At 29.4% G+C, this 24,035-nt stretch overlaps 1 protein-coding gene across 1 annotated transcript in view; it reads right to left on the reverse strand.

The window, feature by feature from the left end:
• Positions 1-24,035, reverse strand: part of LOC142326585 (uncharacterized) — a 354,985-nt gene that overhangs the window by 67,577 nt on the left and 263,373 nt on the right. Inside the window, exons 8-9 of the mRNA XM_075369170.1 lie at positions 10,631-10,799; positions 2,622-2,771 (exon numbers count right to left, since the gene is read on the reverse strand). Coding sequence (XP_075225285.1) covers positions 2,622-2,771; positions 10,631-10,799 — 319 coding nt within the window. The remainder of the gene's footprint in view (positions 1-2,621; positions 2,772-10,630; positions 10,800-24,035) is intronic.

Consider the following 24,035-nt stretch of genomic DNA (forward strand, 5'->3'; position numbering starts at 1 on the left):
ATTATTAAGTATTATTGTACCTGAAGAATTTAGAAAAGCAGTACTTAAAATAAGTTCTGTAATTGCTATCAACTGAAGGCTTTCTTTTTAAAGAAATCAATAATAACAGATAAAATCATTCTTCTTTAGGTTTATATAAATAAATATTAATTTATAAAAATAACTTAAGATTTGCATAGAATTTACTGTCATAAAAATTTAAATCAAGTAAAACTGAAAATTAAAAAAAAAATTGGAGTCATAACACCATATTAAAATGAACGACAGTTAACAAAAGAATAAAATATAAGTTATTTGAAACTATGCTTTTTTTAGTGAAGTCAACCCAAACTAATAAATTTAATATTTTCAAAGCTTACTTTATAATGTTTTCAATGAAGCAGTAGCAGTCATCTATAGTGATCACTGCTGCTGCTTTCAATCTGGAGTTAGCTGATGCTATGCTGTGAGTATTCATGTTTAAAATATGTTGGGTTTGAACTATGAGTCTATTTCATAAATTGTTATGCCATTTTTGTATATTTATGGATTTTATAAAGATTATAAGGGACATTTAAGATGTTGTTCTTTTTTGTGCATTTGCTGAACAACTATTTTGATGCTCAACACATGACAAAAGAAATCACATTTTAGAACACTCAAACTTAATGAGACACATAAGCACAGACAAGTATAAAACATTATACATATTAAATAGACACAATCCAAATCCAACATGCTTTTCAACAATATTCTAAAAATGTGTCTTTATAATACAAAAAAAATTCCAGCAATTTCAGTTGACTGTCAGGGTGAGAAATTAGCACTGATCACTGAAGATACCTGTAACAGTAACTGAATATTGCGAAGTAACTTTCATAACAAAATATATAGCAAAAATAATATATTTTATTTCTTCTAAATTTATGACTTAAGTATTTATTTGCAATAAAAGATAATAAATGTTATTTTTTTAAATTGTAAGCTAAAAATATTAAAATCTAAGAGTATTAAAATGAAAGTTTTTTGTCAAGAATAAAATTAAAAAAAATATTAATTATAAAATTGTACTCCAGCAAAAAAAGGAAATACCCACTAGTTAGATCAATATTTATTGTTCAGTGTACTCTTAGCTTCTCTTTTTTTTCTGTTTAGTCTCCAAAATTACTGCAAGGTATTACTTCAGAGGATGATATGTGTGAATATAAATAAACTGTACAAGACTATACTTCATTTATATTCATACATGTCATCCTCTGAAGTAAATCTTACGGTGGTTTCAGAGACTAAACAGAAAAAAAGAGAAGCTAAGAGTATACTGAACAATAAATACTAGTGCATTATTTTTTTCGCTGGAATACAATTTTACAATTTATATTTTTTTAATTTTATTTTTGACAAACAAATTTTCAGTTTAATAATAAATCAAGTTTATAGACAGACATAATGAGTTATTACGTGAAATTTCTATTTTCCTTGTCTGAACCAAACAAAGCTAAGTTTTAATTCCTCAACTGTTTTGAATTTTATTTTACAGTTAAAATCAAACGGATTCCTGATTTTAATAAAAAATTTCACTGGTTTTCCTTGAATTTAGAAAGAACAATTTATGTGTAATGATATTACATAAAATTTTTAGTATAAAATGATGGTAACTACTAATGGGAAGATTGCCTGCTTTTAGTTGTTATTTGCCGAGCCACTTCTTTGTGAATTCTCTTTGTAGTACTGATTTGTGTGAATTAAATTTTTTGTATATTTATTATGTGTATCATAGTAAAAAATATTTGAAAACGTATATTAAAAAAAAAAAAAACCCAAAAAACATGAGAGTAAAAGTTGTGGTAGTTTCTCCCTGACAATCATTTGTTAATGATGGCTAGTTTCCCTGGAAATAATCTTTATGAAATTGTTAAGGTAATAAGTTATCTTTGGTACTGGCTAAAATTTTCATAATCAATTATGATTGTCAATTAAATTTTGTACTTTAATTTTCATTTTATTAATTTGATTTTAATGTAGAATTAAATCTTTTAAATTAAATATAAAATAAGCAAGGTATATAAATTCACAGAACTGTTAGTTAATATTCTTTGAAAAATATTACCTAATATTCTAAACAAAACCCCAATTTATTTTAATAACCTACGATAAAGTGAATATCTTGATGAATTACAAAAAAAAAGAAAGATAATTCATTGTCAAATTTCTACTGGTGAAATTGTATACCAATTTTATATTATAATGAAATGTAATTGTTCCACCATCTCTTTTTATAAAGTTACTTGATCTCTAACAAAAAAAAAACTAAAACAGTCTTTGTATTTCCCCATGGTAGATACTTCACTAATAATGAATCTCTAATAGTTGAATTACATGAGGGTTTTGTATAATTTATTATCTAAACTGACTGTTCACATAAAATAAGTTTACAAGAATTGTTTAGATGAAATCCATGTTCCTGGTAATTGGAGTGGTAAGCCATGGTAGTAATTGAATTTTAATTTCACTAATGAAATTTAATTTATTCCTTTTACCTTTTACTGTTTATTTTTCATGTAATTGATTGTATTATTCACAATCCAGTTTATTTAACTAATAAAACTGATTTAGTAAAAAAAAAAAAATATTTTAAAAAATACCTTGATTTTCTCTTTTGCAAACGTAACCACCAATCGTACTGCAATCTTGTGGCTGCCAGTATAAACCACTTGGCAATAACTGTGTTGGTGTGGTCATCCATTGTAAACTTAAACAGCTTGTTTCAACATTTGATGGTGTTGATAACCATGCTAAAACGAAACATAGAACAGAGATTCATTTTATTTATATAACTAGTTTAGTTATATAATTGTTCAGCACCAAATCGGAGCTATTAATAAATAAATATTATTTTACTTATATAAGACAAAATCAATTCTAAATTGCTTTCATTATATGAAATTTTAAAATTGACTAATTAAGACGGAAAAAAATTCTTATAAAAATAGTGGCAGAATCTTAATATATATTACAAAAAAATAGAAGTCACATACTAAAAATTATTAAATATTTAATTTTAAATTTGAATAGATTGAAATCAAGTCTAAATTCTTTAACTTTAAACAAAATATATGAAATTTGTAATTTGTAATTGTTTATGCAAACAATATCTTTGCAGTGAGGAAAGTAATTGAAAGTCATCAAAAGTTTGGTAGAAAGACACGTTGATTTAAAAAAAACCTACTGACAAGTAATTCATTTAGTAAATTTTGGGTAAAAGAGACATACTAAGGCACTTTACTAATATTATAAAGCAAATGTATAAAGTCACACAGACAGCAATGTCCAGTGGTAGAAATAGTAGGATTAATATGAATTTAAGAGTCAGATAAGGTTTCATTCAATATACAATACCGCTTAATTTATATCTAGTCAAAATTCTATATTAATGAATCAGTAAAGCGCCTAATTATACTGAGTGAGCAACTTAAAACTGAACCACTTTCTTTTTGCGTTTAGTCTCCAAAACCACCCCAAGGTATTATTTCAAAGATGAATGAGGATGATATGTATGAATGTAAATGAAGTGTATTCTTGTACAGTCTCAGGTCAACCATTCCTGAGATTTGTGTTTAATTGAAACTCAACCACCAAAGAACACCGGTATCCAAGATCTAGTACTGAAATCTGTATAAAAAAAACTGCCTTTACTAGGAACCTTTGAACTCTCGACTTTGAAATCAACAGATTTCTGATAACGAGTTCACCACTAGACTAACCCGGTGGGTCAAAACCAAACCGCTACAGACTAAATACAGTTGCGACAAGTAACATTTTATGAATGAAATGTAAAAATGAAAATATAAATTAAATTCTGTATTTACAATAGCAAAAGTTTACAATATTACCATATTTTTACAAAAGATGTTCGAAGTGGGAGCCCTACGAAGCGATGGAGCCCTACTTAGTGCTCGAATGGTTATCTGACGGAAAAGATTATCAATTTCTTATTGAGTGTTGGGTTTCAGTTCATCGATAGTGTGAAAACTTTTCATTAACTCTATCTTTCAAATAGCTTCAAAGGAAAATTCGCAATTAGCCAAATTTGGTGAACGCGGAGGCCCCCGTTCTTTGCTGACAATCCATTCTTATGGAAAAGCTGCATGAACGCGGCTAAATAGATTGCTAAGTAAATGGACGAAGTGTGATACATTGGTCTGGCTTGTTGGAAGGAGCTGTTAGGGAACTTGAGAGAATGCATTCCTTTCTGGATCTCGTAATAACTGGATGATCCGCGAGGAGTGGTCTATAGTGGCTGGTTTTCTTCGCGCCCTTGCGGTGTGTAGGTCTGTAGAGGTTGGGATGTCTTGTTGGAAGATTTCGCATTTTTTTTGGATCTGTTAAAGCGTAAATTCTTCGAAATTGTACGGTACATTTCTGTGTTAACAATCCGGTCAAAAGGTATTGACCCCAGTATACGATTATTAGAAACAGCACAATACACTGAATTTCTCATCAAGAAATAGATGCTCAAAATCTAGTGAGGATTTTCAGTTATCCAGTACCTGATGATGCGAATAAACACGCTCAGATAAATGAAAATTTTGCCTATTGACATGAATTACAGCATCGGGTCAGGTCTATCTGTCCTTCGATATTAATTTTGAGAAACCAATCGCATTAATAACACGTTTCAGTTTGTCTATTCTTTAAATCTATTTGACAGTTGACAAACGACTCATGAATAATCAAATAATTTAAATCATGAAGAATTTTATGGCAATATGTGTATTTTAGACCGGTTGTTGGGATAAATTACGTATAAATCTTTTTATACTGGTAAAAATTCTTCTTTGAATATCAGCTATGGAATTTTGAATCCTAACGGAAGATTACTATATAGTTTGAAAAAAATTCCATTGTACGCCAATTTTTAAGTAAATCTTATATGATACTGTTTGGTGGGATACTGGCAAGCGGGAATTTTTCCGTGAACTGTGACACGTTTCTTGAAATGCTCCAGAATACACATAAAGTTTCACTATAGCATCCTTTTTCTCAATCAAAATAGGCATTTAAAAAAAAAACACAAATATAAAGCTTGAAATTATACTCCACTGAAGGATGAACAGTTTACTATTGACAACAATTGACGAGTATAATAACACAACAAATAATGGCACTAGTAGTAGCGTTAAAAGTGACAATCAAATAACAGCAGTTCGAGACGACTCGGTTTGGTGTTAAGTTACTCACCGCTTTGTACATTTAATCTTAATTCTAAGAATTTTTTTAATAATGTATCCACAGATGATTTGATAATTCCTAAAAAAAAAATACAGAAAGCTTTGTTTCAATTTCTTAACATCTCAATAAAATATAGTACGAAAAAATTATGTGGAAAAATAATTATTTTGAGGCAAAGATTTAATCAAATAAACAATTTTAATTAAAAAACAAATATTGACTGGTAAATATCAGGGCTGTGAAATTTCGGTTTGGACCAAATCAAAGGTAAATTTGAAAAATTAAATTATTACAAAGAGATCATCAGATGAACTTTGAAAATTAATAAATACAGGTGTCCCCCGAAGAAACTGAGAAATTTTCTACTGGTGAAAATAATGAAAAAAGTTCATTTAAACATAGGTATAGAAACTCTTTGTTTTCGAGGATCGGCTGGCAAAAGATTTCGCTCGATTTCAACACTATTATTATAAAGAATAATACGATTTTTTGTGTATTTTTCGGTTGTTTTGCTTCAATAAAAAAACGATTTTTATAGTTTTTATTTACTTTTATTAGCTGTATTTATATTAATTTTATCAGAATTAAATCATCTATTAGTTTTATTACTACATTTTTCGCATTTATTAGTTATTTAACAAAGCTATTGTACTACAAACCTAAAAAAAAAAAACTTGTTTTTCGACACCGAATTTTGTGTGTTACGTCGGATATTTTAAAAACTACTGGATTTACAGTTCTGGGACATATTTTATCCTATTTCTCAGCTTACATTGTATAAGAAACCACTAACCTTACTCCTTCATTTGGGTCCCAAAAATTACAGTAGGGCTTCTTTTTATTAGACGAACTGAAGTCCGGGAGAAATTTTTCGATAGCCCTAAATAAAAAACAAAGCGTTTCCAGACTTGTGTTTGAATGATATTTTTTCATTATTTTTACTCGTATACTATGTCCTAAAAATTTCTTCGCGGGGCACTCTGTATAAAAAAAAAAAACTTAATAAAATTTATAAGTTGGCAAACAGTCCCAGCTTTTCTGTATAGATTAAAAAACTTGGTGACTTACAAAACAAACCGAAAAAAGAATTACGATGTGTTGCGGGATACCACTTAATAGAGAGGAGAATACATAAATTAGAAATTAAATAAATATTTTCAGTATTAACGACAGAATTTAGAAATATAAAGAAAATTGGTCGGATCATGTAGAAAGATTGAATGATAAAAGGATTTGTAGGAGGTTACATAAATGTAAGCCAATCGGAGGAAGATAATTAGGTAGTCTAAGAAAGCGTTGGAAAATTAACTAATGTAGACACAACTGATCCTGGCTAAAAAATGAAAATTAAATATAATTATTTTCTTCTTATTTAGGGTTTATTTCCATTATTTTAACAAATCAGTTTAATAGTAAATAAAGCTTCATTCATAACTTTATAAACTGTGAATAGTTACATTAGTAATACAAAAATTGCAATAAGAAAAAACTGGTAATAGTCATCAGTGAAAGTATTATCAAAAATTTATTTATTTTTTTAAGTAACAATATTTATTAATGTAATTACAAATACAGACGGTAGGCGGTAAAATTCCAGTTTCTTTAGTAGAAGATGAGTCAAAACATTCTTTTTTCCAAAGGGATTAAGATCCGTAGTTTTATATTAATCCTGCCGAATTTATACTTTTAGACTGGCTGAAGCAAAATATCTATTTTTATAATATGCCTTTATAAGTCTTATCCATATATAGTTGAAATAATAACATGTTTATTATGTTGAACTATATAATAAGTTTATTACTAAAATAAAATGTTTGTAAGCAGAAAAATAGAATTTTATATTTTTCCGAGGGGAAAGATTATTGTTATTTACTAATAACAATAACAATAATGAGTTGAGTTGAACGTTTAATAAAAATATATATCAAAGAAAATATTAACATAATATATAAAATGTTGACTTTTTATTTAGGTTGTAAAATTGCGTTTGATGAATGGGAAATAAAAAAAAAAAAAAAAAAAAATTAGAACTTTTTTTAAGAAAAAAGTAAAGTATTTTTTAATGGAACATGACCAATGAGAAAACAAAAATGGAAAAAAACGTAGGCTTTTATAAGAATATAGAAGTATAGATTTATAAAAATATGTTGATAATTTTAACTCCTTATTTATCTTTAAATAACAGGTAGTAGCAAAGCTGATCACATTAAGATATCTGGGATCAGATATCTCTTGAAAGTATAACAAGAGATAAATATTAAAAACCACGACTGCAAAAAAAAACATTGCTGACAAATTTGCTCTTTTTTTTCTTTTTTTGAGGATTTTGAGGTCACAGTGGACCAATTTAGTCAACTCTGGTTCGTCTTTTCTTTTCATTTTTCTTCTTGATTGCTTCCCAATATTTCTTCATTCTGTCAAATCTTGTTTTTTTTTGTTTTTTTTTGAGTTCTGAACAAACCCTCGTCGTTGTTTTCTTTCCTTTAATCTTAAATCTGAAGTTTTCTTCTTTTAGTATTTTTATATTGTCGGTTTTGTTTCGTAAATCTTCTATTCTGATTTCTATTCCTTGTATATCTTTATTAATTTCGGTTATCCAGGTCGGTGTTTTGGATATTTTCCAGTATTTTCGACCGGTTTCCTGACGAGCCTGTTCGGTTCTGTTTTTATTATGTGTCCAAAGAAGGAGATTCTTTTCTTTCTAAAGTAGTCTAGAGCTGGTTCTACGTCTTTATGTATCTCTTGATTTGGTATGAGTCTCCATTCTCCCCCATCAGGAAGTCGTCTTTTATTTATGCATGTTCTTAGAATTCTTCTTTCTATTCTTTGCATCTCTGCTGAGTAGGAAATGTTGGATTTTAGTTTGAAAGTAAAAAAAAAATTCATTGAAAAAGGATCGAATTCCCAGAGAAAAACTTTACATTAAAATATATTAAGAATACGAATTATTAGAAATAGAAATCAAATTACGTAGTTCAAATTGCATAAAATTCCACGTAGAACATTTAGTTCAGGAAAACTAATTTTTTAACGAGAAGATATTAATTAGTCTCTCATTACGATTCTATGGTTATCTACAGAAATAAATTTCATTCATTTGTTAAAAATGTAAATGAATCATTAATTTTAAACATTAAATGAAAAGAAGGCTGTTGGAAAATAAATTTATTTTGAGCCACCTTTTACAGAGACGGCTTTTGATATTTAAGTGTTTCTAGAATTAGCGGTTCATTTTTTTAATCGTAAGTAAGAGCTTTAAAGACATCAATCGTAAAGTGATTTTTCCTTTAACAGCTTAGCTTGTAATCTGTTGGTGATGACAATTTAAGAATTCCTTTATTACGTTTACTTACACACATTTAATACGTTGAGAAAACGTAGAACGATAAAAATATTTGTAATAGCCAAATGAAGAATAAGAATGTACTGTACGTTAAAATCGTATCCTTAGTTTGATATTTTGGATACGAAGAACTTTGAGTAAAATATTAAACAAAGATAAAAGAAAAAATCTGTCGCAGTAAGTGTGTCAGAAGGGCGGATTTCCGGTTTTAGTTAACCTTGAAAACGTACCCAAAAAAACAATTTTTTACCTCTAACAGATTCCTGTAAACCGATTCGCTTGAAAATCAAAAGAGTTCTATTCCCAATAAATTTACAATACCCCACCAAGTTTCATCATAATCGGTTAAGATTTGTAGAGATAAGATTTGTTTGTTAAGATAGGTAGAGCGAATGAAAAAGTCTTATACATACATATGTATAAAAACATGACCAGGCCCAGTAGCTATTTCCAAATTCTTTGGAAATCCGCTAATAAGGTATCGAACAGACGAACTACTTTTCTCAGAATGTCCACTTTAGCGACAATTTGTGTTCGTCTGTAATCGAAACTGGGGACAGATATGAACGGGTCAACAACACTTCGTATTGTAGTTGTCATGACGACATTGCGAATACAAAATTAAGCCTGAAAAAAATAATAAAAATATAAATGTCATGACTACACTACGCGTACATACTATTTAATCACGAAAATAAAAATAATACGACTAAATAGTGTTATCCTAGTTTTAAAGTAAACTGATTTTATTCTATTGATTTTATTTTTGTTGTAGCTATCGGCTACAACGGAAAAAAATTCCATGTAGTAGATTAGGCCTGTATTTTTGATATGATAAAAAAATTATGGTAACAATTAAGTAGTTTTATAGATTAATTAAAAAAAATAAATGAAAAACAACTGGAAACAAATCAATTTGTGTATATAAAACGGGTCGGAGATATAATAACCTAACTGATATATAGTGTGTTTTGAAAGCGGTCAGTTGGTTAACTAAAGTGCCTGTCGTCAATGGCTGGGAGTGGATACATTCCGGAAATTTTGAAAATGGTTGCGTGTTGGACTTATGTCTTTTATGATAAGAATGGCCGACCTTCCATAACAATAAACAGTGATAACAGCTCGACAACACGTGTGTTTGGTTTCACACTTTGTGTTCGACCTTGGCGACAAAAAGTAATCGGTCTGTGACGACTCTAAATATCACAAACAATACGGAGAAGGATACTGAATAATTAATAATTCTTAGTACAAGGCTTAGGTTAGGCTAAATTGTAGACTATTGTTATTAGAACAGCATTATTACTTTTTATTATTAATACTATTACTATTACTATTACTATTTATATTAATATTATTACTACTTTTTATTATTATTGTTATTAGTAGCATAATATAATATGAGTAATATGCTAATTTATCGAATGAAGCCTGTTGTGTATTGAGAAAGTTAAGTAAATTTTAATACTTATTACATGTTATAAATTTCCTGAACTCAAAAATAAATTTTTTTAATGAGTTAGCAAAAGAGAATCCTCCCATATATATATATATATATATATAGGTCCTCAATATATAATATAGAGATTGTTAACCACCAACTTTCCCTAATTTATTAAGAAACTGGTTTTAAGATATGGATTGTTTTCTAGGAAATAATCCATATGTTAATATGGATTATTAATGTTTGGAGTTCAATTAAACCAGTCTTTTTTCCAAAAAAGAATCTCTCTCCAAAAGTAAATCCTACGTTGAAATACCGGTAGGGTAAACAATTTTTTACTGAAATGAAAATGAGACGAGTTGGTGAGAGGTGATTTTTTTGGTGATTTTCTGTAGAAAATTTTTATCTTTCTAAAAATTAGTATTTTATATTTCTGCTTATCTAAGCACGTAATATAGCACATCCTCTAACGAAAAAATAAAATATGTATTTCAGAACCGAATTACTCACTTTAGACTAATTTGGAAACAATATACTTTCAATTAGGAACGTATTCGATTACTAAATATTTATTTAGGTTTTTTTTATGATTAACAGCTAATTAAAACAGTCTAAATAAAAACATATCGGCAAACCTGTATAACTCATCGGCGAGTTATCGACCCAACTCCATAAATCTAAATCAGGATCTGATGAATGTGCGCCCAACCAGTAGATAGAGCCAGTGTTGTAGTCCCGAGATTCTCTTATTTTAGATACTATGAACTGTTCTTCATCAATACTGTGAACGCTTGACAATTCAGCCTGAAAAAAATATAAATATTACTAAAAGAGTAACAGAGAGTATATTATGATTGTTAATCACTAGGGAAACCGGAAATGCTTCGCTATTGCTAGATTTGAGTTTATTAATTAAATACATTTTGTATTATATTTGACAAATTACTTATATTACGATAATAATAAAATGTACAATATTAATTTGAATTCTTTCTTCTTATGACCCTAGGAATGTTGACCATAGTTCAAACCTTACCAATCTCACTACCATAAATAAAGAAATCTCACTACGTATAAATAAATAACCTAAAACTTTTTTTACTAAATTTAATGTTGTTGTATATAACGAGAAATATCGTCTATATCGATTATCATTGTCTATATCAGTCGTCTACGTTGATATCGACTTCCTCAGACAGTTATTTTGTGATGGTCTGTGCTTTTAAATTTTCAATCTATATCTTTTAAACGGTCTTCAACATATAGAACTAATAACATATAAAAACTACTGGGACAAGCAATAATAAATTGTGAAATTTTCAGCGAAATCGGTTAAATAGTTTTTCAGTTATTAGTGTACATAAAAAACGAAGATTGTCTTTTATTTATATAGATAAAATATGATGTGGTCATGAAATAATATTTTTTAATAATTATTACAAGCCCTTACTGTGGGAGGGGGGAAGGAACTCAAAAATTGTAACCTGGAAAGAATAGGATTGTGACATTTTAAAGAGGATAGAAAATAAATCCTTTGGCATAAAAACCTTCAGGATACAACAATCATAACCAAAATGGCAGTTGTATAATCATTTTCAGAGCAATTTTACGAAGTGATCAAAGTGGGCTAAATACCAAATAGTGGTCTTGCTCCAAAAAAATAGATCGTTTTGAGTAGGAACCTAGGAACCTTTGTTAAATTCTACTATTTTTTTTTTTAGTGTTTCATTGTTGTGCAGTTATTTATGTGGTACTCAAGACCACTTTTGAAACAAGCTGTGAAAAAACACTAAATGGCTTCCATGTTAGTCAAGGATGTCTTAGCTTAAAGTGTTTTCCTTCAAAACTTTTATTTTTAAATTACCTTTAAAAATGATGTATCACAATTCTGGCATTTCCATTGAAATGTTCTGAATTTTTTCCTAATAGGAAACCTCTGGGAAATGGGGTAGAATGAACTCCGACCGAAAAATTCGTTTTTTTTACCGAAAAAAGGTAAAAATTGTAGCATCTGCTATATTTAATTTTCTCTAATAATTGAAAAATTATTTAACGGTTCCTGTAGGTTATTATCTCTCTTTGTGTGTGTGTGTGTGTGCGCGCGCACACACACACACACACACATATGTACTTTTTTAACGTTAATAGAATAAAGGTAATAATAATTATCAGTGATAATTGATTAATGTGTGTGCGCGCACACACACACACACACACACACACATATGTACTTTTTTTAACGTTAATAGAATAAAGGTAATAATAATTATCAGTGATAATTGATTAATGATCAATAATTAATTAATTGATCAATAATTATCAATGATATGAGTGATTAGTAAGCCAATGTACAAGATTTTAAAATTAAAAAAAGCGAAAAACAAGCGAGTCTAAAACATCACGTACAAATACTTTTATGTTGGTTTAACTAATAAAAACACAAGTTTAGTTCACCCGAAAGCCAGGTTTTTATTTATTATTCTATCTATATATTTATCTATACGTGTATACTTAATGCCACATTACGAATATATTTGGGAAATTTAATTTGAGTATTCTAAAAGATTATTTAAATCACACAAATTTTTATTTATCTGTGTACAATTATTACTAATTATTTGAGTATTTAAAAAAATATATATATATATTTTTTTCTATTCCTAATGTATACATTGCAAATTATCCAACTTGAGAACAATAAGTAACCTCATGACACAATAAGATGAGGGTGATATATATGAGATGCAGTCTTGTGTAGAGTCAGACCGACTTTTCCTGGGATGTGTGGTTAATTGAAGCTCAACCACCAAAGTACTCCAGTATCCACTGTCTAATGTTCAAATCCGTATAAAAGTAACTTGCCTTTACTAAGATTTGAACATCAGAACCTTCGGCTTCAAAATCAGCTGCTTTGCGATACTACTTTACCACTAGACCAACCCAGAGGGTTAAAAGGATTATTATGAGGCAAGAAAAAATCTCTGTTAATCTTAACGTCAAAATTCGTGTAATTTATACTCGTATATCGTTTAAAGAATTTAAAAAACAAGATATTATGTTTATATAAGCATTCTTTCGTATAATTAACTGTATATTTTGAATAATTAAGAGATGCAGGAAATTATAAATTATAATATTATTACTGTACGGTTAGGTCATGGTTATACTAAGCTAATGAATGAACTGTAAGCGTATAAATTCATGAACAATTTACCGAATTTGAAAACAACAAAAAAATCTAGACCGCTAAAATAATCAGTTTTACTTCCCTAACATAGAGGGTACAAAGCTTCCTACACTATTCAGTTAATTAAAACAAAAAACCCGCTCTGTAACCGTACGTCCAGTAACGATGTTACTATACAACTACTGGGTCTGATTTGGTTTTTTAAGGTTGTATAAGTATTCTATTCCAGTATCGCAATTTGATTATTACTATCTTCATTTATTTTTTTAAATTTCTTTCATACAGCATTTGTTATAATAAAACAGAAATAAATAGAAGTAAAATATTGTGCACTTTCAGTTAAATGTAGTTAAAAAGTAGGTTAAAACATTGATCGGGTTAAGTAAGTGGCATACGTTTTATGCATTGTAATATCGGTATAATTTTAATAAAACAAAATAAAATAAAAATGTAAACGGTACGGTTACCATTTAAGAATATAATGTAGTTATTTTATATGCACAACGCCTTTGTTCAATATCCTACACCTACATTCTAAAAGTAACATGTATGTTTAATCTCAGCTACTTATTCGACAACGACGATTTTAATCTAAATGTTTTCCTCGCATTGCTGTATGAAATATCAAAATTCAAAACACAGAATATCTGGCTTGATTTCATTTAAAATTTGGCAAATGTACAAATATTATATCTTGGAACGTAGCCGAAGGGCCTAAGAATGGAATTGGAGACAGAAGTACTGGAAGAAGTGGACTAAAACAGAGATTGGACTCTGTATATTGCCATGCAAATTTCAAGAAAAAGAGCAAAGCGAGAGAAAGAGATAGAGGGACAGAGGGCGGTGATAAAGTTGTTGAAATTTCTCTAATAAAACAGGGAAGATTCCTCCATCTTTTATTTATTTTTTTCCTTTGTAATTACAAAGTTTTGAAAGCTGGGAAAACAAAATAATCAATGTTAAATACTTAATACAAATACATTAACATAGGCTATTATCTGTATTTACTTAAGTTTTCAATCAGTTTACAATGTAACTTTCCGGTTGGGATTCGAACCCGAAACCTTCTGGTTGAGAGGTTTAAATACTACCATTTTAGCACGGATGTCGGCACCTTCATGAAACTTCCAGTAAAAGTTTCTGCGTGATCGACAGATCATTATGTGAGGGAAATATTTAAAGCAATATATATTAATAATATTTAAGAAAACTTATTATTATGATTAATAGAAAAGTTTTTCGACATCTCATTTTGTAAACTTTATATTATTGCACGATATTTATTTTTAGGAGACACATTACTTAGTTAGATTAAATGTGCATACATAACCTAAACACTCCTGAACCTGAACCGAATATAAATCTATATATATATCTTATATGATTGGCTATTTTATAACTATTTTAAAATTGTATATTTTGTAATGAGTTTTATAATTTTATTGTCACGAACAATACTACATTTTTGGACAAATTTTTAATTTATTGAATAAATTTTCATTAAAATTAGATGCCGTACCGTACTGTAATAAAATGTTGAGGTTATAATGAATATAATGTACCGTTGCTTTTAGTACCATTATGAAAATTTAATAAAATTATTGGAAAAAATCATTGTTCTCAGTTTAAGCACTTCACATTATCAAACAGTTTTAAAAATATTGGTTCTGAGGGTCTTCATCCCGAATGATAGCCTGTATTTAAATATTTGTGCTACATATCGCATTCTCATGGAAATCCGTATGTAACCTTATGTAATGAATTAATCACCTAGCAAATAAATAGAACTAAATGAATCGCAAAACATAAGTAGGTACATCTACTCACACCCAAAGAAACATAAGTGAATTCTTCAAAGCGTAACAAAAGTAGGTTACCCAAAAATACTTACTTCTTTCTAATGAAACATTTTGAAGAAATATCCATTTCTGACGATACAAAATTTACAAAGAAATTGTATTTTAGTTTTAGAAACAGAGCCGTTCAGGGATTTTTTTTATTTTTAACTTTCTTTCTGTTCACATCGGTGTCATTCTGGCTGATGCGGACTGAAATATATCATATGCCGGAGTTTTGAAGACGACTAACAGTAAAGCCCATAAGGGCTTACGGAGGAGGTGGTGAAGGGTGTTTTCTCCTATGGGGTCAGGAAGAGTTATCCATGACATTGGCGCTGTTACATTGCATACTATTTATCTATAGTGGTAAATAAATGTAACAAATTAACTTATAATAAGCTTATAATGCTACTTATTTTGAAACACTATTTTAGGAACGATGCATTTAAAGTGTGCACAACCCAAACCGGTTTTGACAGAAAGAGTACAACGATACAAAATTCGTGGGTATATCATTGATAAAAAAAATTAAATTATAAATTATTAATTTAAGAGCTGATATAATAGCGATTTTCCCCTGTCTCCCGGTTTTATATATATATATATATATATATATGTAACTGGGAAACCAAGGAGGTAACCGGAATTTCTTCTTTTTTTTGTTGAAAATATCGAATTTTGTTTTGTAGATTGTAACATACAGTGGTGGAATCTGTATCATACTTGTGATATAGTGTTAAATTTCTTTGTTGAAACCATTAATTTGGTAAAGTTTTGATTATTTACTTTATTATTTTATAACGACTAAGTGACAGTTTCTTACAACTTACTATTTCAGACAATTCTGCACACATCAGGTTTAATCATACACATAAATGAAAGTGATTTGACCTTGCTCAACAATTCAAATAAATATGTATAAAAAATATATAATACATAAATAAAAAATTCAACAACTTGAAAATTAAATAAAAAATATATATACATGGGGATTTATATCCCCATTTATAGAAGATCCTACTACTACTACAATCTGAAGAGTTCTCACTAGACGTCACGGTAAGGCAATAACAAATATTTTTCGAAAATGTGATTTAAAAAAAAAGGTTTTTTGTTTTAAAGTAATTTTTTATTTTTTTGGGGCGAAAAACGTTTTTATGTTATCATCGCCCGGAAAACAAAAATACAAAATATAAAATCTAATAAAACAACAAAAATTAAAACAAAATAAAAACATACACTAGAAATTTAAAAACAAAATTAAAATATGAAATGCAAAAACAAAATAAAAACTCACACTAAAATACAAAACATACAACTACTGTCACAGATAACATATTAAAAAATTAATTATAACTATTATAGAATTCTAAAGTTCGAGTTCTTGTAAAGGCAGGAAGGAGCCTTTACAATATACATTTTGTAAAATGCATTATGAATGTAAAATGCAATAAAATTGTTCATGCAGCGCGTTTTATCTAGTTTTATCGTTAACACGATTTTTCTGTCATTGCAAATTTGGATTTTTATAACTCTATAACGAAGGCATTAACAGAAAAACGGGTTTCTCCATTGTTTATCTTGTAAAATTTAAATCGAAATCATGTGTCATATATCCAAACAGATAGCTGGATAACTAGCTTTTTGTTTGGATAACATTAGTTCCACCAAATTTATCGGTCATTTCGCCAGTTAGCGATCTACTTAAACCCAGTTTCATTTTTTTTTTACATGATCGCAATATGGTTTCCAATCATCATTTTTCATTTCATTCATTTTTTCCTCAGCTAATTTTTTTTTATATCCGACTCATCATAACAAATACTACAAAAATAATCCGACCATTCCTCTTCCGAAATCATCTTCAGTTTCGCACCACCTTTCTCCTCCTAGATCATGCTCCAAGGAGTGTATAAATGTCTCCCGGATATTTCTATTTCTATGAGCTTCTTGAAAACCCTTTTTGCAGTATTACTCTTCTGCTTATATAAATGATAACCTTGCTCTTGGACTTGTCGTACAACCGCTTGATGGACGACTTGTCTGGTGCATCCGCACCGTACTTTTCTGTGAAGGAATTTTGGCTGTGAGCATAATTGGCATATCTAATGTATTGGGAGACAATGGATATTCTCTGCTGCATTGTGTAACCCACTTTTCCTCAATTAAACCAGCAACAAAAGAAGGAAACATTCTTCCATAAAGTTGTATCACCTTTTTACCTTTTGAACTCTCTGTATTACGTATATTTTTAGTTGGCTATTTAAAAAAAATTAAGTATTTCCTTGAAAATTGCAGAATCCCTCATAATAGTTGGGGAAAAAATATGACCTGACCATTTTTTGTTCCAACTCAAATTGTTGAAAAATAAGTGCTTCTGTAACAACTCATAAAGGAATTGTAACAAACTAAATTTTATTTTACAGTGTCACAAAATAAATTTTATTTGACAATTCTTATTTAAAATTTTAAACATTGAAAAAAAATTTAAGGTATAAGGTTATAATTTTGGATTTTAATTAAAAATTTATATGAATTAGAATAAGAAGAGTCCTTTATACGAAACCGACACCAGTTGAGATGGTGGGGAAATTATATATGTATATACAAAGACTAAACTGAAACACAACTGCTCTTTATGAAGCCCTCTCAAAGTAATAGGATTGAAAACCGTAAACAAGGTTTTTCAGTACTTAAAAAAAAGAAAGATGAAAAATGTTAACATTAAACTACGTTTTCTCTAACTGTATTTTTTAGAAAAATAAATTCAAGTAGATAAGAATAAATAAAATTCACGTTTAATATGATAGAGATTTTCACTCCAATTAAGGCGCATAGGAATAATAATTAAATCTTCTTTTACTGTTTCCGATTTGAAAAAAGCATGTTAAAATTAAAAAAAAAAAGAAAAAATACACGCAGAGCAATAAAAAATAGGAAATAGTAAAGTATTTTCCGTAACTCTGATTAAAAATATTTTTGCTCTTCTTTCATACAACAAACGAAATAGTAGAAATATATAATGGAATTATTGATCTACTTTATAATTACTCTTCATCAGCTATTCTTACATCGTCTTTTTAAAAAAATTAATTCGTAATAAAGATTAAAAAAAAGCAATGAAATTTAACATTTTTTTAAATTTTACATATTTTTTTCTGTTTAATAAAATAATGATGAATTTAATATTAAGATAGGATCGCGTAACGTCCCCAATTTGTTGAAATATTTATTTGGTAATTAAATTACGAAGTATGAGACAAAAAAAGATAAATAAATACAAGCGAGAGAATTAATATGAAATATGTCTAAAAGTATAAAATTTACATTCAGAAATAAGGAAAATATATATATATATATATATATCTGTGATATTTAAGAACGGAAACAGCTTTATACTGCACATCTAAGCATATTTAGAGGCAGAAAGAAGTGGGGTTCTACATAGTTAAAAAAAGTTTGAATTATGGTGGGTTTTTAATTTTTATCCGCCATATTGAATCAAACTTAGTTTTTTTAAATGGGAAAGTTATTCTATAGAACTGGTGGTATCCAAACAAAAATCTGGTTATCCAGTTATTTGTTTGGATATATGACACTTGATTTCGGTTTAAAATTTTACAAGAAAAACAATCGTGAAACCCGTTTATCTGTCAATGCCTTTGTTGTTAAATTTGCAATGAAGGAAAAATCGTGTTGACAAGACGAGGTAAAACACACTGCATGAACAGTTTTATTGCATTTTACATTCATAATGCATTTTACAAAATTTTGTATTGTAAAGGCTCCTTCCTGCCTTTACAAGGACTCGAACTTTAGAATTCTCGACTTCGAAAATCAGCTGATTTTACGATGACGAATTTAACCACTAGACCAACCCGAAGGGTTAGTATTTCATAAATAATATTTTAAAATATACATTTGAATAAATAATTTTTGAATTTTTTTTAGAAATATATAAAAAAGTAGGCAAAATATTGCTTGACTATGCCAGCTCTGGTGATCATGTCATACAGTACCTTGCACAGCTTTTTCATTTCAAAATTTTTAACCCCATTTTATGTCTGGGGTTTATAATTTTTAAATACTGTACCCATTTCTTGTTAGCTCTATATATGAAGTATTAACTTTGAAAAATATTTAAACCAAAGGGAGGTAGAGCAAAAGAATAAAAAAATATATATTTTAATTTTAAGAGATGAGGACTGATATTTTAAAATAAAAAAATAGGTTTATATATATATATATATATATATATATATATATATATATATATATATTTTGTAGGTAAATTGTATATAATAAAATTTTCTTTAAAATTCCTCTGAAGAAAATGGAAATTGATTTTTCTGCGATATTCCCCACCCTCTTAACGAATTAATGATTTATAGAGCGTGTGAAAATGCCATGCCTGACCGGGATTCGAACCCGGGATATTTGTTACTTATCGCAAATGAAACAAACCAGCTGGAAATATTTACTAAAAAATTTATTATAAATTTAGTTCAGTAAATCAGTTAATTTACAAGAATGCAGTTTGTATTAGGCTCAAACAGTGCAACTTATTAACTTTCTCATTTCATATTTTTACTTCAAAATACTTGTAATAGTAAAAATTAAGTTGTAGACCCAGTGGTTCAAATTCTTTTTTTTTGTGAAAACATATGAGAACATAGAACCGTGTGAATAAGCAAAACTGTCGATATTGGAGCGATAATATTTCCAGATGGGTGTTGGAAGCTCATGCACAGCACGACCCTCAGAAAGTGAACATTTGGGCGGGAATCGTTGGTCATTGTATTGTAGGGCCTTTTATTGTAGATGAAAATCTTACAGGAGATGCTTACTGCAACTTGTTAGCCGATAGGATTTTACCAAATATCTGGGAAAATGTTAGACAAGAATTAAATAATAACGTTTGGTTTCAGCAAGATGGGGCACAACCTCAATATTACCTAAGCGCAAGGCAAATTTTAAACGAACAGTTTCCAAATCGCTGGATAGGTCGTAGAGGAGCCATAGAATGGACTGCCAGGTTTCCAGACCTATCTCCTCTCGATTACTTTTTTTGGGGATACCTGAAACATGATATTTAGAAAAAACCCTACTGACTTTGACGAATTGAAAAGAATAATAATTGACGAATCTGCTCGAGTACCACCAGTTTAGTGAATCTACTATACAAGTTCGTTACTGCACGCATCATGAATGTAAAGTGCAATAAAATTGTTCATGTAGAGGGTTTTACCTCATTTTATCGTTAACACGTTTTTTCCGTCATTGCAACTTTGAATGATTATAACTCGATAAGGAAGGCATTAACAAAAAAACGGGTTTCACCATTGTTTTTCTTGTAAAGTTTTAAATGAAAATCATGTGTTTTAAGTCCACCTTCCTATTTAAAAATTTAAATTTGATGAGTCGAACTTATATGATTGATCCAAGATGGAGAATAAAAATTAAAAATCCACCATAATGCAAATTTTTTAATCTACATAAAACCCCATTTCTTTCTACCTCCAAATACCTCTCGGATATACAGTATAAAGGTGTTTCCATACTAAAATGTCACCCGGTAAATATAGTGTAAAGCTTTACGGCAAAAATAGTTTTGAGTAAATTTTATCAGTTTATACAATTTTTAACAATTTATATCTAAAAATATTCGAAAAATTTGATCTTTGTATGGTTGTCGGTAATCGGCTTAAAAGAGGTTACTGTTCAGTTTTTGTTCAAGGTCGCAGACACCGTTGTTCGAGAGCACAGTTTAGTCGACGTCACAATACCGGGCTAGAATTTGCCAACAAATCAATGAACGGTGTTTTTTTTTTAACTTTTTAACCGTTAAGGGGCAATCGGTCACCGCCTAAAAAGACGTTGCCTCTGTTAGTCCTAAGTGACGTGGCGGCGTCTAATACCCCATCCTATCTCAGTCCTTAACAAGACCTCCATCGGGGTCCCCCTCTGGATCATAAGAGGATCCCGACACTCTCTTCTAGATGGCCGAGATAGCACTCCTGGGGAGGGGTACCCTTCCCGCTCATAACCCTACTTGGGTACGGGTATGCTCCCCACGCATAACTCCCAGACCAGCGTGCCCACCGCGCACACCTCGAGGGTCCTTATTGTGACATCGAAACGCCCTGACCCAGCCACTCTTACGTGTAGCTGAGCCAAGACGCTATCAGATCAACAACATACCAGCGAAATTACATCATCATCAACGTAACACGACATTATTTATTATAATTACAATTGTGTTCAGAGTGGTGGAATGACGATGTCAGAATTTAGTCTAGCAGTTCTCTTGGTGCAATGGGTGTGATTGCTTCGATTGTGCTGTGTAAGGTTTTGTTTATCAATAAATCATCGGGTTAAGCTCTTTACCGATTTTCAATAATCTAAAGACTTTATTTAATTCTTACTTACTGTTCCCTGCTGTTGCTGGATTATCGGAAGAATATAAAAAAAGCTAAAATTACATTATTTATGTATAGAATATTATGCTCGATAAGGCTAACCGTGCTATGTTGTGCTGTTCGTTAATTATGAGTATGAATTCCTGTACATTTTATTTGTGAATGTAATGTTTATTCAGTGCAGACTGTATTATTTTCTGTTTAGTTTTCTGCTCTTGTAGTGTAAATATCATTTATCGTATTATTCCCTTAGTTTAGAATAATTGATGCATAAACTCTTCTTGCAATTCTGGTGTAATTATAAACTTAATAAAGTTTAAATAATGTTTCTCTTTCGTAACCACTACCCAAACCAGACCATCGGATCCTCTCACAACAGTTACATTAGCCTATAACATTACCTATCATTATAATTATGCCATTTTTTAATTTTATTTATCTATTTACTGTTTTCAATAAATTCAGATTCTTGAAAAGGACATCTGCTTGATTGCTGATAAGTTCATTTATGGTCGTTTTGTGTTACTTTTTAGTGTATTATTTATTTTTATAGCCAATTTTATATTACATTTACTAAAGAATTGTTTAATTGGGTAAATTTCTTTCCTATTAAATGTTAATTTACTCCATTTAAAGGATTATTTTATCGTTTGTTTTTTTTTATTTCATTTCTTTTATTTCTATTTTTATTCATTTTTCTGATCATTACTTTTATATACCAATTATTTTCTACTATATGAAAAATAGCTTTTTAACTCTTTTTTATATGCCGGTTTCTTTAATGGTAATTTATGTAGTCAGTCTATCTTGTATCTAAAAGCAGCTGGAAATTTTCTGGAAGAAATGAATAAATTACACCGTAACATTAAATACACGATGGAAAAAGAGAAAAACAAAACAATCAATTTTTTAGAGCTAACAATAAAAAAAATAACAAAACAATATAGATTTTGAAGTATACAGAAAAGAAATTTATACAGGTACATTATAGCTTACGATTCGAATCATCCAATGGAGCATAAATTAACGGCTTTAAGATATACAATATATTACTGATATATTATAATCATGTAATGATATCACTAGAGATCGGATTTTATGCAACATAAAAAGCTCGAAATATGCATGAAAAGTGTTTAAAATATGCAACTTTAAATAATAAAAAAATAGTAATTTTTAGAAGTAGTTGAATAACATATCGTTAAATTCGATAATTAACATTTATTTAACATTTTGTTACTTTTGTAAATGTAAACGATCAGGTAATGTTCCAAATGTTCGATAGTAAGATTGTATCATCAATCACTCAAAATATTCTTATAAGTGGAAAAGGATCGTTCCACATCCACTAAGGTAACTGTACAGTATTTGAATTTGTGTGTTATGCTAGCATTTATTGTTTCTGGTAAAAGTTCACCTGTCCCATTAATAAAGCTATCAATTTGACACAAAAGTTCAAAGCCTGGGTTACACAAAATGTTTTAAAATTTTTCTTTAAATTTACCCAGGAATACCTCTAGCAATGAAGAGTTCATTTGGTGAATTTTACTCATTAACTGAATAGATTCAGTCAACGCCAAACCTTGAGTTTCAAGCTTTTTAATACTTGCAGGTATGTAGGAGAAATGAGTGCTAATCACAGCTATGTTTGTTTTTATACAAGAATCATTAAATGCTTTTTTGGACTGACAAAGTGCCATAGCCACTGCACTAACGAAGTCGTTTACTACACCGTTGAGGCCTCGAAATATCCATTGTAGAACAGTACAGCTTCAATCCACGTTCCCCATCGAGTTACCACTGATTCGGGAGGTAAAGAAACATTTGGCAGTTTTTCTTTATAGGCCTTATTGTAAGCAAGTGCCTTAAAAAATACTTTCTTTGTTGATGAAATTAGTTTATTTACATTCCCAAATGTGGATCGTACTTCTTCAGCGAGTCGATGTACTTCGTGATCAAAGCACGTCATATGAATCAAATTGGAATAAAATACTTGGACGGCTTTGGCTACCTTTATCATATAGGGAGCAGCATCTGAAATATAAACGCTCTTTCATCTGCAGAAGATTCAGGAAATATTTTTTTAATATCCTCATTTAGAAATCTGGCGATCGTAGAATGATTTGTCTTTTCAAATATTAATGCACCGACAATTAAACAATTAAATTCGCAATATAACGGCCACAACGGTCGGTAGTTTCGTCAGCTGAAATCCAAATAATGCTATCCTTGAGTTCAGGAAAACCTTTAATCTCCAATATTTGCCATAAAAAACTTCTGTTCATGAGATGAAAAGCCTTCTCCAAGTCGACGAAAGCGATATGGGTTTCCAATTGAAATTCCCGTCTTTTCTCAGTTACCTGCTACGAACTAAAACCGTTATCCATACAAGATCTTCCCCTTCTAAAACCACATTTTTCCTCCAACAATTGAACCTCAGTAATCATTTGTACTCCAGCTGTAATTCAGAATATATTTTATTTTCTGAGCTTTAATAAAGAGATACCTCTATAATTTTCTTAATTATTTCTAATCCCTTTTTGTTTCAGTTGCACTTTTAGGTTAGCCATTCCTGAGGTACCCTGAATTGCAATCA

The sequence above is a fragment of the Lycorma delicatula genome, chromosome 6 (assembly GCF_047948215.1).
Source record: "Lycorma delicatula isolate Av1 chromosome 6, ASM4794821v1, whole genome shotgun sequence".
Taxonomy (NCBI): domain Eukaryota; kingdom Metazoa; phylum Arthropoda; class Insecta; order Hemiptera; family Fulgoridae; genus Lycorma; species Lycorma delicatula.